This window comes from Schistocerca piceifrons, chromosome 2, assembly GCF_021461385.2.
Source record: "Schistocerca piceifrons isolate TAMUIC-IGC-003096 chromosome 2, iqSchPice1.1, whole genome shotgun sequence".
NCBI lineage: Eukaryota > Metazoa > Arthropoda > Insecta > Orthoptera > Acrididae > Schistocerca > Schistocerca piceifrons.
This window is the reverse complement of record NC_060139.1, coordinates 829,138,500-829,156,181: the sequence shown is the minus strand read 5'-3', so window position 1 is coordinate 829,156,181 and position 17,682 is coordinate 829,138,500. Positions and strand designations below refer to the sequence as shown.

Here is a 17,682-nt window from a genome sequence, read left to right as displayed (position 1 = left end):
ATTGCAGGCAAATGAGTATCACGAAGTGCAAGAACATAAAACAGAAGAAGCAAATGAATAGCAGAAAATGATGCAGAACCACCTCATATGGAAGCACTTAAAGCCCTGTAACTGGCTTTCAAATTATTCGAGAAACAGAGAATAAAACCATTAGTTTACTACAATTAAAACACGTTTGTGATTCAGCAGCAATGAAGAGAAGAAATTGTTAACGTCAAGTGACAGTTACCAATTATTTTAAGCAAAATTAAACTACAGTGACTGTCCTATTTCACTTTTGTTAGGTATCTAATGATTTAAGGTTGCAGTATTTTAGTAATTAAGAAAATATGCACTCATGTACAAAAATATGTGTCTAATCTCTATTAAATATTGATTTTTGTTGATTTTAAAAAGTTTAATTTGTTTTTGTTGTTCTGAATAAACACACAATATTATGCACTAACACCGGACAGATAAACATATTAAAACACTCCTAGAAGTAACCATACCCAGGTGGCGGAGGTTGTCTTTAAAGAATTAATAATATGAAAATCACTTTTCTCGATACATTCAATTATCCACATTTCTGCTTACTTGATCAACTTACAACAACAATTAGTCCAGTTAATCAAATCTGCACTGTATACCTAAGTAGCAGAACTGGATACATGGTGAGTCACTCAAAAGTTCTAGCACTTCACCCCCAATGAGCAATTGTGAATCTTAAGTTGTGTGTAGAGAAGCAGTGACACCATAATGGGTCAGTGAGGAAAGCTCAGTGACTTCAAACATGGAGTAGTCATTGGGCAACACCTGAGTAACAAATCCATCAGGGACATTTAAACTCTTCTAAAGCTGCCCTATTTGACAGTTAGTGATGTGATTGTAAAGTGAACACAGAAAGGAATAACCACAACTAAACCAAGGCAAAGCAGACATCACGTACAGGAACAATCGACTGTTTGGGAGCGTGGTTATAAAAAATGCCATGAAACCAATGGAAAAAGTCGCTTGTGCAGCTAACACAACGACTGAGCTTAGGGAGTTAAAAAGAATGGAGCATTTCTGTAGTCGGTGCTAAGCAAAGCCCAAGGAGGTGTACACAGCAACACCACTGGATAAAGAATGACTTCAAACAGATAACTGGGAGCGATGAATCATGCTATTACCAGTGGCACTCTGGGGGAAAGATTTGGTTTTGTCGAATGCCTGGATAACATTACCCGTCATCATGCGCAATGCTAATAACAAACTACATAGTAGCTAGTGTTACTATATGGGGAGTTTTTCCTGGCTAGGGTGTAGATTTCTTATTGCACTTAGGAAAACACCAAATATTGAAGCATATGAAAACACTTTATAGCACTTTGTACAGTGTACAGAAGAGGAGCCCATTCGGAGACAATGATTGATTGTATCGGCATGACAATGCGTCCTGTCATAAAGCAGCATCTGTTAGGAATGTTTTGTGGACAACAACATTCCTGAAACAGATCAGTCTGCCCAGTGTGTTGAAATGAACCCAACTGAAAACCTTACGGATCCTTTAGAATGTCATCTTTGCTCCAGACCACAGGATCCAACATGATTATTTTATCTCATTTCGACTCCTGAGGAAAAATGGGCTGCCATTCCTCCACAGACATTCAGACAAGTCCCCGAAAGCGTTCCCAGCAGAGTTCAAATTATCATAAAAGTGAATGGTGGACACACATCACATTAATGTCCATTATTAGGTGCCTGGATACTTCACATCAGAATGTGTACATACTGGAAGAGCAGGTCAGACTGGAGATGATCATATACGTTTGTGTGCGACTTGCTGGAGTAAAAACACAACAACAAGGGTCCATTGAACATGGGATGCACATGCGGAGTTGCACGCACACACACATATTTAAAAACCTGGATTACAATCCTGCAGTACTGTAAAACATGGAGACAAATTAATTCTATTATTTATAGTTGTTCAATGAAGTATAATAAACCTAGACTCACTTTGGACGGTGTTCCTAGCAATAATGCAAATTCTTGATGGAACAATATGTAAAATAAGGGACAGGCAACCACTCACCTATTGTAGACAAATGTGCAATGCACAAACAATGGCATTCACTTTTTTTACTTTCAATGAGGATAATCTGATATGAACACTTGTTCTTTTCTTTGAATGTGTCCTAAATCAGCTGCAAATCTACAATTACAGTGACATTCTATTATTTCTGAAACTGCAGAATACACCATTACAATAATAACTGAATCTTTTGTGCCTTCTTGCACATTTACAATATCTAAAAATATGAATCTTAAGATCTCTCATAACTTTACAATAACAAGAAAATCTCTCTGAGCATGCGAGATTACCATAAATAAGTAAAAAGTCGTAAACTCACTTTGATTTTAGACATTCCATCCTTTACGCTGCAGATCTGTACACGATGCCATTCTTGGTTACTCTCATAGCGTGCAATGCACAACAAACCTTTGCAAATAGCACTGTGTGGCATTTTGTACTTTTCTCCTTCGGTAGTATAAAAAAACCTATTTCAGGAGAAAACATAGTACGTTGCTTAGTGCCTTCAGACGTGATATTATACTCAAATTGGAATCTAGGGTCTTATTACACAGAAAGTAAGGAAAATGAGCAAAGCTATCAAACCTTTGGGGATGAACTGAAATGACAGCATAATGGAAAAGGATTCGAAAGTGTTGAATGCGTGCCTCTGATAACAATATTAAAAATGCATCTCCTGCACATAAAGTAATGAAATGAAAATTTATACAAAGTAAATAACATTGAAGGCAAATTTTCAACATAATTGGACAAAGTCAGACTGGTTAATTTTGAGGCTTTAAAATTTTACCTTAATCAGTTGATGCTTGGAAATGCTTTATTTTCCTTACTAGGAAAGAAAGTCATAGCTTATACAATACATTTACAGAACAAAACAAGTATTTTTTATTTACTGACCGTCATAAATTAATAAACCAACGTAAATTATCAAGTACAGTGAAAAGAAAAATACATTTTTTGTAGACACTCTTTACTTGAAATGGTAATGATACAATAACAGAATACACTGATGCAACCAAAAAAATGAAATAACACAATAAAAGACAAAAATGAACATGATCTCCAAAGAAATAGTGAAAGGTTGGACTAAGTGGCTGCAGTAAAACTCCAAATAATAATTCTTTATCATCTGATATATCAATATAACTCTCACAGCAAGGATGTCTTAGACACTCACTTGAAATGTGATGTGTATCGTTAGTTGGTTAGGAGAGGAGACCAAACAGCAAGGTCATTAGTCCCAAGGTCCAGAGTGACAGGAACAACACCAATAGTACAGTCCAGTCGTCGGGGAGGAAATCAGGCAAACAAAGAGGCAGAAGGAATGTTTGGGTAGAAGAAAGAGTCCAAAAAAAGGAAGGGAAGAGGAGATGGCGAGGGGTGAGATCAAAAGGCACCAGTGCTGCTGCAGACCAATCTCGATCCCTATACCCTAAAATGATCGAGACACAACAAGGACAACACCAGAGAAAGAGGACACAAGAAAAAGACCAGACAAAAATGGCGAAATAGACCAAGACCAGACAAAAAATGGTGAAATAGACCAAGACCAGACAAAAAATGGTGAAATAGACCAAGACCAGACAAAAAATGGCGAAATAGACCAAGACCAGAAAAAAAGTGGCGAAATAGACCAAGACCAGAAAAAAAGTGGCGAAATAGACCAAGACCAGGAAAAAAAGTGGCGAAATAGACCAAGACCAGGAAAAAAAGTGGCGAAATAGACCAAGACCAGGAAAAAAAGTGGCGAAATAGACCAAGACCAGGAAAAAAAGTGGCGAAATAGACCAAGACCAGGAAAAAAAGTGGCGAAATAGACCAAGACCAGGAAAAAAAGTGGCGAAAAAGACCAGAAAAATAGTGGCGAAAAAGACCAGAAAAAAAGTGGCGAAAGAGACCAGAAAAAAAGTGGAGAAAGAGACCAGACAAAACAGAGATAAAGACCAGACAAGACAGAGATAAAGACCAGACAAGACAGAGATAAAGACCAAACAAGACATAGAAAAAGACCAGACAAAAATTAGGGAAAAGGGGTACCAGGCCAGCGTGAATTCAAGGCCGAAGGCCTCCCAAACCCGTATCAATGCTGACCGACGGAATACAATTCTGGAAGGAAATTCATGAACTTAAATCTGGGTGGACAAACCAACTACAAAATATGGATCATTATCACTGCGGGTGAGGTGGGGTGGGGAAGGGGCACGGGTTGGTGGACAATTACAAAAGAGGTGGGGATGCGACTCATTATGGAGTAAAAAATAAATAAATAAATAAATAAAAAAGAGGGGGCGTCAACCTGGTATGGCCAACACGAAGACGGCAGAGGACAGTAGATTCCCATCAGGGGAGCTGGAAGGAAGAACAACATGTGGCAGGGGACTCCCTTCGTCACACAGAGTTTATTTGACTGGAGGGTGGCCAAATATGAGACTGCCCATGACTCAACGAAGAGAAATAAGATGTGATGCCACAAATCCACCCCCAGAGGGGTCACGGGCAATGGGGAATAGTGGCTGTCTCCCCCCCCCTCCCACCACCCAAATGATCAGCAAGCTCATTACCCAGGTTATCCAAAACAGCACAGTCAAGATCGGTGAGATCATTGATGGTAGAGACCAAGTGGTGGGGGGTGGGGGGAACACTGGGCGATAGCCTGAAGGCCATTCATTGAGACTGTACATAATAAAACTCAGTGACGGAAGACCATTTAATAAAGCAAAGGGCCTGGTAAATGGCTATCAGTTCCATAGTGACCATCCAACACTTGACAGGCAAGAGATGGTGTTCCGTGCCAACAGAAGATGTGTAGGCATATCCCACGTGACTAGTGGTCTTCGTGCCACTGATGTAAGAACTAGTAGCATCCCTGAACTCCAGTAAAAGTGGACAGAACACCATTGGATCGATGGAGGATTTGGACCCTGAGAGAAATCCATTTGAATCTGGGGCCAAGGAACTAATCAAGGGGAGGGGGAATCAGATGAGAACGTGGAAAACCGGACAAAGAGGGAAGATGGAAATCACAGCGAAGAACCGGAAGATGGGTGGAGATCTCAGCATCAAGAAAAAGACTATCAACAGGCCTAGTGCAAAAGGCACTCGTCACCAAATGGATACCATGATGGTGGACAGGGTCCAACAGGAACAGTATGAAAGGGGGAGCAGAGCCATGAACTTGATAACAGTTATCCAGACAGGACAGAACTAAGGCCCAATAAAGGCAGAGAAGAGTCAAACAATCTGGATTATAAAATATGTGGGTAAGGAAGCGAAGAACACTTGAGTTTATGGAAACAGATTTTCTTCAGAAGATGGATATGGGGAGAGCCAAGTAAGCTTGTTGTCAAAAAGAAGACCCAAGAAATGGAACTGGACAACTGTGGTCAGGCACTGGGTATTAAGATAGAGCTCCAGATAAGGTTGGATTGTAGTACAGCAACAGAAATGCATCACCCTTGATTTAAGAACAGAAAAACGTAGGAGAGAGTCCATGTGGAACCACACTTGGTGGCACCCTGGGGCTGTCTTTCCGCAGAGGTTACAGCATGGGAACTAGCTCACACACAGAAGTGCTCCACATACAGAGCGGGGCAACCAACATTCCGACAAAGGCCATGAGTCCATTAATTTGATGTTGTTGTGGTCTTCAGTCCTGAGACTGGTTTGATGCAGCTCTCCATGCTACTCTATCCTGTGCAAGCTTCTTCATCTCCCAGTACGTACTGCAGCCTACATCCTTCTGAATCTGCTTAGTGTATTCATCTCTTGGTCTCCCTCTACGATTTTTACCCTCCATGCTGCCCTCCAATACTAAATTGGTGATCCCTTGATGCCACAGAACATGTCCTACCAACTGATCCCTTCTTCTAGTCAAGTTGTGTCACAAACTTCTCTTCTCCCAAATCCTATTCAATACCTCCTCATTAGTTATGTGACCTACCCATCTAATCTTCAGCATTCTTCTGTAGCACCACATTTCGAAAGCTTCTATTCTCTTCTTGTCCAAACTATTTATCGTCCACGTTTCACTTCCACACGTGGCTACACTCCATACAAATACTTTCAGAAACGACTTCCTGACACTTAAATCTATACTCGACATTAACAAATTTCTCTTCTTCAGAAACGCTTTCCTTGGCATTGCCAGTCTACATTTTATATCCTCTCTACTTCGACCATCATCAGTTCTTTTGCTCCCCAAATAGCAAAACTCCTTTACTACTTTAAGTGTCTCATTTCCTAATCCAATTCCCTCAGCATCACCCGACTTAATTCGACTACATTCCATTATCCTAGTTTTGCTTTTGTTGATGTTCATCTTATATCCTCCTTTCAAGACACTGTCCATTCCGTTCAACTGCTCTTCCAGGTCCGATACCATTAATAGCGATGAGAAAAAGGACACTTAATTCAGGACCCCATGGAATGCCATTCTTCTGGGTCCACAGAGGGCAGAGAACAGTGTCAACATGAATTCAGAACGACCAGTGGGGCAGGACCTGGGGAATACAAATCGGAGGGGTGGGAGGGGGGGATGCAAGTCATGGAGTGCAAGTAAGATGAGATGGCACCAAACCATGCCGTAGGCCTTATGAAGCTCGAAGAAAACTGTAGCAAGATGATGGTGCTGAGAAAAGGCCTGTCAAACTGCTGTTTGAACTGAAGCAGATGACTGATCAGAACCCATACCTCCCAGAAGCCTAAGGGCATGAAAGGTCTCAAGATTCAAGGCCCCAGCAGAGCTGATCAACCGCCATCTGCTCAAATAAGTTGCTGGGGGCATAGATCAGACTTATTATAGTCGTGGAGGCCTGAGGTGTTGAAGCAATTGGTTATGGATAGAGCCAGGAGTCAGGGTATGAATCAAGAGAAGATAAGAGGGATGGAAGAAGCTCCCATTCAGTAAAACATTCATTATAGGATTCTGCTGACAAGGGGTAAAATGTAAGTGGGAAGCTTCAGCCAACTGTCTCCAAAAGAGGAAGTTGGCCAGATATGGGGCTATGCCAGAGCCATCGCAAATGGGTCGCAAAGGGTTTCGTGCAGTCTAATGGACCTATGCAAAGGCCACTCAGGAGAGCAAGGCCCAAGATGGAAGACAGCCTTCAAGGCTGAGTAATGAAAAGACAGGGGAGGAGACATAGTGTTCCGAATGCACCTGCTTGCTCTGTCTGATTACCGTATTTACTCGAATCTAAGCTGCACTTTTTTTCCAATTTTAGTAATCCAAAAAACCGCCTGCGGCTTAGAATCGAGTGCAAAGCAAGCGGAAGTTCTGAAAAATGTTGGTGGGTGCCGCCACAACTAACTTCTGCCGTCGAATATATGTAGCGCTACACAGGCATGCTTTGTAGGCACAAAGATAAATACTGGCACCAAATCCTCTGCGTCAGTAAATAAATTTAAAAAAAAAAAAAAAGGTGGAAGGCAAGCTTTTTTTCTCCGCCCCGAGTTTCGACCACTGCACTTTCATACATTATCCAACGAAGTAAATACAAATTGCGTATTGTTCATCTTCGAATGTAGCAGCATTTCAATATACTACGAAAATCTGACTGGCAAGACTGTTTGGGATGTTTGTCAATATGGCCAACTCTACGTTCTGAATTTTTTCCTACCTGTGAGAAGAGATGGTTGCTAATAGGAACTTCTATGAATTGTGAATCACATGCAGTATTCTCTTCACCCTAAGAATAATATGAATATAAACATTTTGCCATGTATTGTTTCCTGTTTTAAGCACAGCAATTGACTAGGTCTTTAAATCTAAGATGACTAATTTCTGTGCAGAATGTAATGTACTAAAGAGGTGCCTGCAAAGATTGTCAAAAGGAGCAAAAATTTAGCTAAAATCTCGTTCAGAACATCTTCTATCATACGCAGTATATTATTTGGTTCTTGTTGATCATTATCAAAGAAAGCAGCAGTGTAAGTAACAACAAATAGCAGTATCTTGCCACTGTTTCGCTAATGAGACGATTCCTCTCTCTTTTATTTTTTTAATTGTAAGCAGCGGTAGTGCACACTAAAGCAAGCCATGCTGCGAGCGGCGACAGGCCGTAAACACGCACTATCAGAATGCGACAAACAATGCATGACACAGCACAGTAATGCATTTTCAGCTTAGAGTGACGTAAACACCTAAAACAAAAAAAACGGCGCTGTTCAGATCAAAGAAAAATAAGCAATCAATTCAAACCAGACGAAGCACGTGAAAAAGGAAGGGTACCAGTATAAATACGAACGGAGCGCCTGCCGCATAGCAATGGCTACCTGGTAAAGCTTAACTGCTAAGGCTACGACTCGAACCAAACTACTGTAGATGTATCGTCATTCATTCGACCTAAATTGTGTCTTCTATTACAATGGACCAACTTTGTTTAGATTTGGAGGTGCGGCCCAAAAATTTTCTCTCCCCTTGAATTTCAAGTCTCAAATTTCAGATGCGGCTTAGATTCGGGAAAATTTTTTTTCCTTGATTTTGAGTCTCATTTTTCAGGTGTGGCTTAGATTCGAGTGCAGCTTAGATTCGAGTAAATACGGTAAGTAACGGGCATTTAAAGTAATACGACTGGCAGAGGATGGGAGTCATTTAAGTGTTTCACAGTTCGACAGCAATCATGGATGGTGATGGCAATGGCAGTGCTCCACCATGGGACTGACTGGCAGTGAAAGAAGGGGCCCGTTGAGCTGGGAACGGTAATGCCGATGGCATGACTAACCATATCGGACACATTATGGATGACTTAATCAATACAACCCGACAAAGAGGGGGTATACCTGACCTGGGAGGCATATAGACACAAGCCAGTGCAATAGAAAGCCCAGCGGGGTAACCTGAGCATATGGACATGTGAAGGAAATGAGAGAATCAACAGGAAGTGGTCGCTATTGCGCAGGTCATCATGTGGCAACCACTGTAGTGAAAGGAGGAGGAGAGGGGGGGAGGGGGGGGGGGAGGGAACAGTCGCAGAGGAAGTACCATAAGTGGCACTAAAATGGGTAGGGGAACATTAATTAAGAATGCACAGGCCATGGTTTGCGAGAAACCTGTCTATGAGGTGACCAAAACTAGATAAAAAAAAATATTGCCTCACAAGGGATGCTTGGCATTAAAAACCCCAAGCAGGAGTAAGGGCAGACAGGGCAGCGGGCATAGGTGGCCTATCAGGAGGGAGACAAGAGATTGCAAACAGTGTCCGCAGATTTCAAGTGGACTCCGTTGACTGTTACTTCCTGTGTGGTACGAAGGGGCAGCCATGTACCAACAATGTCCATATGAACCAATGTGTGAACACAACTGACACTGTACGTGTTACACCTCATAGAAAACGTTGTGTTATTGTATGGGCCTACAAGGTTCGAATTATTTGGTATGTATAAGAATCTGTATATTCGTGTATATTTTTCTGTTTCTGTATTTGTAGAAGGTGGTTATAAATTGGGCCACATTTGTGTCAAGATCCTCATGTCTGATGGTTCTCCTGTATTTTTAACACTGAAGATGGTCACACAGTGACCAAAATCAATTTGTAAAATAAAGGATTTCAATATTTACAACTGATGCTGCCATTTATCCAAAATATATTGTATGGAGATTGTTCAGAGAGTAACATTAAGCCCATGTTTCTTTACTGCATTCTCTCCAAAAGACAAAAATCCTTGACATCCTTTGTATGGTGCTCTACTGTTGAGAAGTGTGAAAGGGGGGCAGCCTCAAACACATTGTCGAACTAGATCTAAGATGATGTTTGCAGTTTGCCAGGCAAAGGAAAACTTGCCATAAATGGTTTTGTATTGAGGCTGTGTGTGATGTCCTGCTAAGAGAACCATGGGACCTATCACAGACCCAAGATGTTGTCAAGATGGAATGAAAGGTGACACTAGCAGTTGCAGGGGCAGAAGTGACAAATGGATGGGTCAGCAGGACAAAGGACTTCCATTCTTAACAGGGGAATGCAGTTTTCCCAGTGTATAGGTCTCCTGTTTTCTGCCACAAGAACTGTGGGCAGGGCAAAATATTTCACAAGGATGTTGCGGCCACGAGAACATAAGTTGGCCAATTGGGTGTGTGGCCACGCCCATAGAAATAACTCTGGAGAGCGAAAAGAGATCATCTAGGGACACATGTCACTGAGACGCCAAAGGTGACACTTCCTGCCAAGAGCCTAGAGGTGACTTTGCTTCTGAATGTCTTTTGCCACACTGCCCACACCAAATATTCCACACCAGGCTCTGTCAAAGACATGCATTTTGCCTTGTCTACACTATTGTGGCTACTGGGAGATCTAGCCAGCCAAAATGCTGTGTGTATTTGACTGTGACAACAGCCCGACCCATGCCTGGTAAAGTGCATGACAGCTCTCTCAGTCAAATCCACCTGCCAGTTCCATTTGTATCTCAGAAACCACTGTAATGACCCTGAGAATCTTGTTACTGTCAATGTACAAACTGTTATTTTATCTTACTAATAATAGTAATTTGTACACTGTGATCCAAACCCAATTCTATAACTACGTTTGTAACTAATCTCCTTACATTTGTGCACCTGGTGCTCCTAATCCTTTTATTTAATATGCAAATTCTGCACTCAAGAGCAATGTAAAATATTGTAATTATAAAATGCCAAAAACTCTGATCATCACGAACTGCTGCAACTTGACCAGCTGAATTCAGGAGACAAGGCAACTGAAGTGCAGGCATGAAAAATGGAGAACTGCAGAGCTGGCTACAAACTTACTCATATGCTTCAATGATATTTCCTTCTCAAACCATTTTTTATAAGGTATCTTACCTCAATTAGGTTTAAAATATATTTCGTGCACAGACCATCAAACGCTTTGGGAAACTTTTCTGTACCTCCCTCTGTTTCAGCAACATTTGCAAGAATTTGTGCCAATGCTTCAATTTTCTTTGTGCAATAGTACCACAATGAAATACTTTATAATTAAGGAACAGCAGTTTCAATTTAACTACATGTCTTGCAGATCCCTGTAAGTCGATTCCACATGCCATTTACTACAGCAGGACATAAATGTTTGCAACTATCAAATGACATACCAGACAATATAAAAGCCCTACACTCATTCCACAAGTTCTAAACATCTGTGCCTCCAACTGGCTGTATTATACTTCAGTCAACAACGTCCAGCAATTAATTTGAGATATCCATCATTGAAAATTATCTCTGACAAGATTTCTGGACACTGAAAAATTAGTTCACTTGATCTCCACTTAGGTGAAAATCCTCCTTTTAATTGAACTCACTTCTGATATTGCTTGATACAATGGAAAGTAAAAATTTACCTAACTAACAAAATATGTTTTCCTGGGTACAAAACTTGTTGGGCAGACTGTAATCTACGTGTAAGAGCTTACGATGAAAGATTTATTCCTTGAAAGTAAAGGCACTCAAACAAAGACAAAGAACACTTGCAATTAACACTGGTAGTTAGGAAAGTGTTCACAATGGAATGGAAGACCATAGCAACCAGAAGCACCAAAAATAAAAATACATCAAATGCACTGAAACATTACACACTTGCTAACAGACATTCCAACATAATCAGCACAAAAAATACACATTAAGAGCTATAACAGAATAAGCATTTTCATACATACTGGATCTCATCCATAAGACTCTCAAGCTGGGGACGGATGTCGTACAAAATCATACAAAAGTGTGAAGGAGAAGTCACATCTGACACAAGAACTGGAAAATCTCCTCGCAAGCGTGGCAAAGGCTGTTTCTGTATAGTATCATGAGGGTCCAGAACTTCTGGTGGATACGCAGTGTAGAGCTCAACAGAATCATACTCCTGTGAACAAAATACACATAAAACATACTTCAAATAATTTAATAATGACATAAGAAACTACTCAAGAGTGTAATTTGAAGCTCTAAGATTGTGAATAAAATTGAGGATTAGAGTGGGGTGTGGGCAGGAGATGAGTGAGAAGGCAAGGGAGCAGATGTGGGAGGAGGGAGGTAAGGAGATGAGGAAAGAGGGGAGGAATCATGGGCAAGGGGAAATATGGGAGAGGGAAGAGACTGGGGGCAAAGCAAGGAGGTGGGGAAAAGGAAGGTAGTGTGTTGGGAATAGTTGGGGGATGAGAAGTGGTGGGGTGGGGGTGACCGGTGGGGCGGGAGGGGGGACGGAATGGGGGGGGGGGGGGTGACGGGAAGGAACGGCTGGGGCGACTGGGGGGGGGGGATGGGAAGGGATGACTGGGTGGACGGGACAACGTCTCCGAGGATGACTGTGGGGACTGGGGGAGGGGGCGGGAGAGTTTGAGAGGGGACGGGACGGTCTGGGAGGGGACGGGAGGGTTTGGGAAGGGTCAACTGGGGGAGGGGGAGTCATACGGAGGGGGGACGGGAGGGGGAGTCTGTCGGGAGGACAGGCGGTTCTTGGAGAGTGCCATAAGGAAGATGCAGTGGGGAGGGGAGGGGAAGGGAGAGGACCAGAAGATGGGGAGGGGAGGGGAGGGGAGAGGACCAGAAGATGGGGAGGGGAGGGGAAGACCAGAAGATGGGGAGGGGAGGGGAAGGGAAGGGAGAGGACCAGAAGAAAAATGGGGAGGGGAGGGGAGGGGAAGGGAGAGGACCAGAAGATGGGGAGGGGAGGGGAGGGGAAGGGAGAGGACCAGAAGATGGGGAGGGGAGGGGAAGGGAGAGGACCAGAAGAAAGATGGGGAGGGGAGGGGAAGGGAGAGGACCAGAAGAAAGATGGGGAGGGGAGGGGAAGGGAGAGGACCAGAAGAAAGATGGGGAGGGGAGGGGGAAGGGAGAGGACCAGAAGAAACATGGGGAGGGGAGGGGAAGGGAGAGGACCAGAAGAAAGATGGGGGGGGACGGGAAGGGAGAGGACCAAAAGAAAGTTGGAGGTAAGAGGGTGCATAGGCTAAGGGGTGGGTCATGGGGCAAAGGGACAGGGACGGGGAAGGGGACATAAAAAGTGTCACCATACCTGTGATAAAATCGAACAGTTAGGAGACTAACTATTAATAGCTCAGAATAACAGTGGACCATCAAAAAATACATTGTGTACCATTAAATGGAAAATTTGTGTGTTCTTTTTCTTCCTGAAACATTTCTGTTTATGCAGGTTGTTCATAGAGCCTCTTCCAAGCTCCTCTTCTCCCCTACAATCTGTCATTTAACATCTCCTCCACTTACTGTCCATAGTTTCTTTCAGAGGCTTGATCTGCAGGGAGATTTGTATTGTTATATTCCTCATCTTACGATACCTCGTAGAAAGTTGACGTCTGTTGCTTGTATTCCACTCGGATCTTTATTTGTCCAACATTCTGAGCCACAGGTCAAAACTGGCAGATAATATGACTTGGTCACCACGATTTTAGCCTTGGTAATTATTTTCCAATTTTTAATTATGTCCGATACATAATTATAGTAATTATTATCAGGTATAAGGATGTGATTTTCAGATAGGTGTAACGGAGGAAAATTACATAGTTGTTCGGAAGCGTGTAGCAGAGGCTAATGAACTGTGATGCTGCACACCAGTAAAATTTTCCATAAAAGCTTGGAGGTTGAGGTGAATAGATTTAATTTAATTACGTTTTTTCTTGTGTGTGCCTCAGGTGATACGAAGTGTGGACTTGGCATAACTATAGAGGTAAAGGAAACTTTAGTAAAATAAAAAGAGAGTATGTAAAAAAACCAGTTGCAGACAAAAAGTAGCAGCTTTAGTAGGGGACTGAATGAACATAAGAGAGGTAAAGAAACTATGGTTAAAATTCCACTGTTATCCATCCCGTCTTCTCTTTCTTATCAGGTTTAATGCACTGGAGACAACACACGGTGTTGAGTAGACTCTCCTGGGGAAAGCTAGCCGACATGTATTAGTAATAAGGACTCCACAATAAATGCACTAAGGAAATATAATATTCTTTTGGCAGTGGGCCTGAGATAGTGGTAATTTGTCACCCAAACCAGTTGTGTGAGACAGTAAAGACACAGCTGTGTTGTTACTTTTCTCATAAATACCCATAATGTTTTTTGGGTTTAATTAATACTCCTCGGCGGTAGCTAGGTACTATGGGGTGGGTGAGGGAGAAAGGTGCCCGTGTGGGGGAGAGGTCTGCAAAGGGAGGGAGGAGAGATGGGAGCAAGGGGGCTGCAGTGGAGATGGGGAGGAATTGAAAGGGAGATGGGGAGGAATTTGATTGGAGAAATAGGTGAGGAAGGGAGGCAGGGAAGTGAGAGGAGGAAGGGAGGTGGGACAGAGGGGGAGGGAAAGGAGACAGATGAATTGCAGTGTTTTGGAGGGAGGGCAAAAATCGGGGATTCTTGGGTCAAAGTGTGGGCTTTTAGGGCCTTTGGTGGCAAATGGGCAAAGTTGGGTACTTTGGGGAGCCAGGAGCAGTGATGGCCTTAGGAGGGGCAAAGTTGGGTCCTTTTGGTTGGGGAGGGGGCAGTCGTGGCTGTAAGAGGGGCAAAACGAGGGCCTTTGGGAGTGGTGGGGGGCGTTTCAGATAGCTGAGGTGCTTTGGGAGGTGGGCAGCAGGAAGAGTGAGTATTTTGGTGGTGGTTGTGGTGAGAGATTTTTGGGGGGGAAGGGGGGGGGGACTAGAGGACCCCTGGGAGGAACAGAACTGGCATAATGACGGACTCTGGGGGACAGCAACTTGCGAGCTTCACGGAGGGGACCAAAGTTAGGGTCTCTCAGAGGGGGGTAGCAAAGCAAAGTAAGGGCCTTAGGGGGGTGAGGATGGGGGTTGGGGGAAAAGTGAGGGCCTGGAGGGGAAAAGTGAAAGACTAGATATGCGCGTGTGTGTGTGTGTGTGTGTGTGTGTGTGTGGGGGGGGGGGGGGGGGCAAATTTAGGGATTATAGGTGGCCTTGTTAGGGATTTTTGAGGGCAAAGTGAGGGATTATGGGTGGCCTCGTTAGGGAATTTTTGGTGATACTACGGATTCTCTGTGGTAGTGTGAGGGGTTTTACGAGGGGAGTAGTGAGATTTTTTGGGGGGCTACAATCTTTTTGGAAGGGAAGAAGGAGACTTGGTGGGATTTAGGCGGGAAAGAGAAGAATTTGTGGGGAAAAAGAGGGATCAGGATGGAAAAGAGATGGACTTTGGGCTATGAAAAAGTCTTAGGGTGAACGGAATAGAGAGGGCAGGGGCACCTAGGGCAGAGGGCAAAGGGGGAGAGGGGGGGGAGGGGGAGAGGGGGGGAGGGGGAGGGGGAGGGGGAGAGAGAGAGAGAGAGAGAGAGAGAGAGAGAGAGAGAGAGAGAGAGAGAGAGAGAGAGAGAGAGAGAGAGACTTCGGGCAAAGAGACGAGCAATTGGGGGTCTTGGACAATCTGTCAATATGTCTGCTTGTGTCTGTACATGTGTGGATGGATGTGTGTGTGTGTGTGTGTGTGTGTGTGTGTGTGTGTGTGTGTGTGTGTGCGCGCGAGTGTATACCCGTCCTTTTTTCCCCCTAAGGTAAGTCTTTCCGCTCCCGGGATTGGAATGACTCCTTACCCTCTTCCTTAAAACCCACTTCCTTTTGTCTTTCCCTCTCCTTCCCTCTTTCCTGGTGAGGCAACAGTTTGTTGCGAAAGCTTGAATTTTGTGTGTATGTATGTGTCTGTTTGTGTTTCTATCGACCTGCCAGCGCTTTAGTATGGTAAGTCACATCATCTTTGTTTTTAAATATATTTTTCCCGCGTGGAATGTTTCCCTCTATTATATTGAACAGCAATATTAATATGACATCTAGTATTAAATTGAAATGAATGTTTGTAGAGGCAATGTGAGTAAATAATACCGATTTTGAACTGATCCAGTCAACATTGACACTTCTTCTTCTTCTTCTTCTTCTTCTTCTTCTACTACTACTACTACTACTACTACTACGCCTGCTGCTGCTACTGTTGCTGGCTCCACCAGTAGCATTGATAGTGATAATAGTAATAGTGCTAATAATAATAATAATAATAATAATAATAATAATAATAAACCCCGTGGAGGCCCGGGAAAAGAATAGTTGTAAAAGGCGACGAAAATAACAAACCACTAACAGGGCTAACCCCCCTTTTAGTGTGATTACTTGGTTCAGGACAGAACTAAAGAAGCCTCGGACAAGTGCCGTCATGGTCGGGGGTGACGCTTGAACCCTATGCCCACCCACAACGGTAACGACACTGCTAACCAACTGGAAAATGATTTAAATCCAAATAGAGGTGTTTTGCAGGATATGCTTCCTGCAACCACCCTAGAAGGAAAACAAGGACAGAGGATGAGATGGTCAGATGAAGTTAATCGACACCTCATGTTCTGTTATTATCAAGCAACAAACCTAGGAACCAACAGAACTGGATACAGATCACAAGTATACACAACATTTATTATCAGATACCCAGAATTAAAATTTTTAACAGAACAACGACTAGCTGATCAGATCCGTGTAATAATAAAAAATAACAGGATACCCCAGTCAGAATTAGAAAACATCAAACAACAAGTACAACAAATACTGAAACAAAATAATGTGCAATCAGAAGAAGAAGAAGAAAATACAGTAATGGACTCAAACATACCAGAACAAACAAACAAAGAACAACATGCATCAATTAAACAATCAGAGGAAAATGAAATCTTAAGACAGCCACCAGAACAAGCAAAAATAGAACACGAAATGACACACATGTTAGATATAGGAGAAAAATTTCAGCTGACATATATAGAATACAAAGACACAAATACAGACATTAGACCATTCTTGCATAGACCGCCAAATAACCCACAAGTCGAAACAACAATAAAAACTATTAACACAATCATACACAACAAAATAAATGAAAACACAACTATGGAAGAGTTACAACTACTGGTTTATATAGGAGCACTCACTACACTAACTATACATACTAGGCAGAGATCAGAACCAACCAACACACAGAAGAAACCCACAAAACCAGCATGGCAACACAGGCTACAGATCAGAATGGAAAAACAGCTAACACAATTTATAAGAAATGAAATGTCAGAAAAAAAACAACGAAAAAGGTTAGGTAAAATCTCACAACAAGAAGCGATAGAGCAATTAGATGAAAAGAAGCAGAAATTACATGCATTGGCCAAACGACTTAGAAGATACAAAAAAAAGTGAAAATAGAAGGAAACAAAACCAAACATTCAACACAAACAAAAAAAAAAAAAAAAATACCAGACAATAGATAACACACACATTAAAGTAGACAATCCACCAAGCATAACAGACATGGAACACTTCTGGAGCAACATATGGTCAAACCCGGTACAACATAACAGGCATGCACGGTGGATACAAGCAGAAACAGACACATACAAGATGATACCGCAGATGCCTGAAGTGATAATTTTGCAACATGAAGTCACCCAAGTAATTAATTCAACTCACAATTGTAAAGCCCCTGGAAAAGATAAAATAGCAAATTTCTGGCTAAAGAAGTTCACCTCAACAAATTCACATCTAACTAAATTATTTAACAGTTACATTGCAGACCCATACACATTCCTTGATACACTTACACATGGAATAACTTATCTGAAACCTAAAGATCAAGCAGACACAGCAAACCCAGCTAAATATCGCCCCATAACATGCCTACCAACAATATACAAAATATTAAC

At 42.5% G+C, this 17,682-nt stretch overlaps 1 protein-coding gene across 1 annotated transcript in view; it reads right to left on the bottom strand.

Moving 5' to 3' along the window:
• The window catches only part of LOC124775120, a 302,473-nt gene that overhangs the window by 138,231 nt on the left and 146,560 nt on the right, over window positions 1–17,682 (bottom strand). The window contains exons 11-12 of the mRNA XM_047249959.1: window positions 11,678–11,874; window positions 2,376–2,523 (exon numbers count right to left, since the gene is read on the bottom strand). Of these exons, the coding sequence (XP_047105915.1) occupies window positions 2,376–2,523; window positions 11,678–11,874 (345 nt within the window). The remainder of the gene's footprint in view (window positions 1–2,375; window positions 2,524–11,677; window positions 11,875–17,682) is intronic.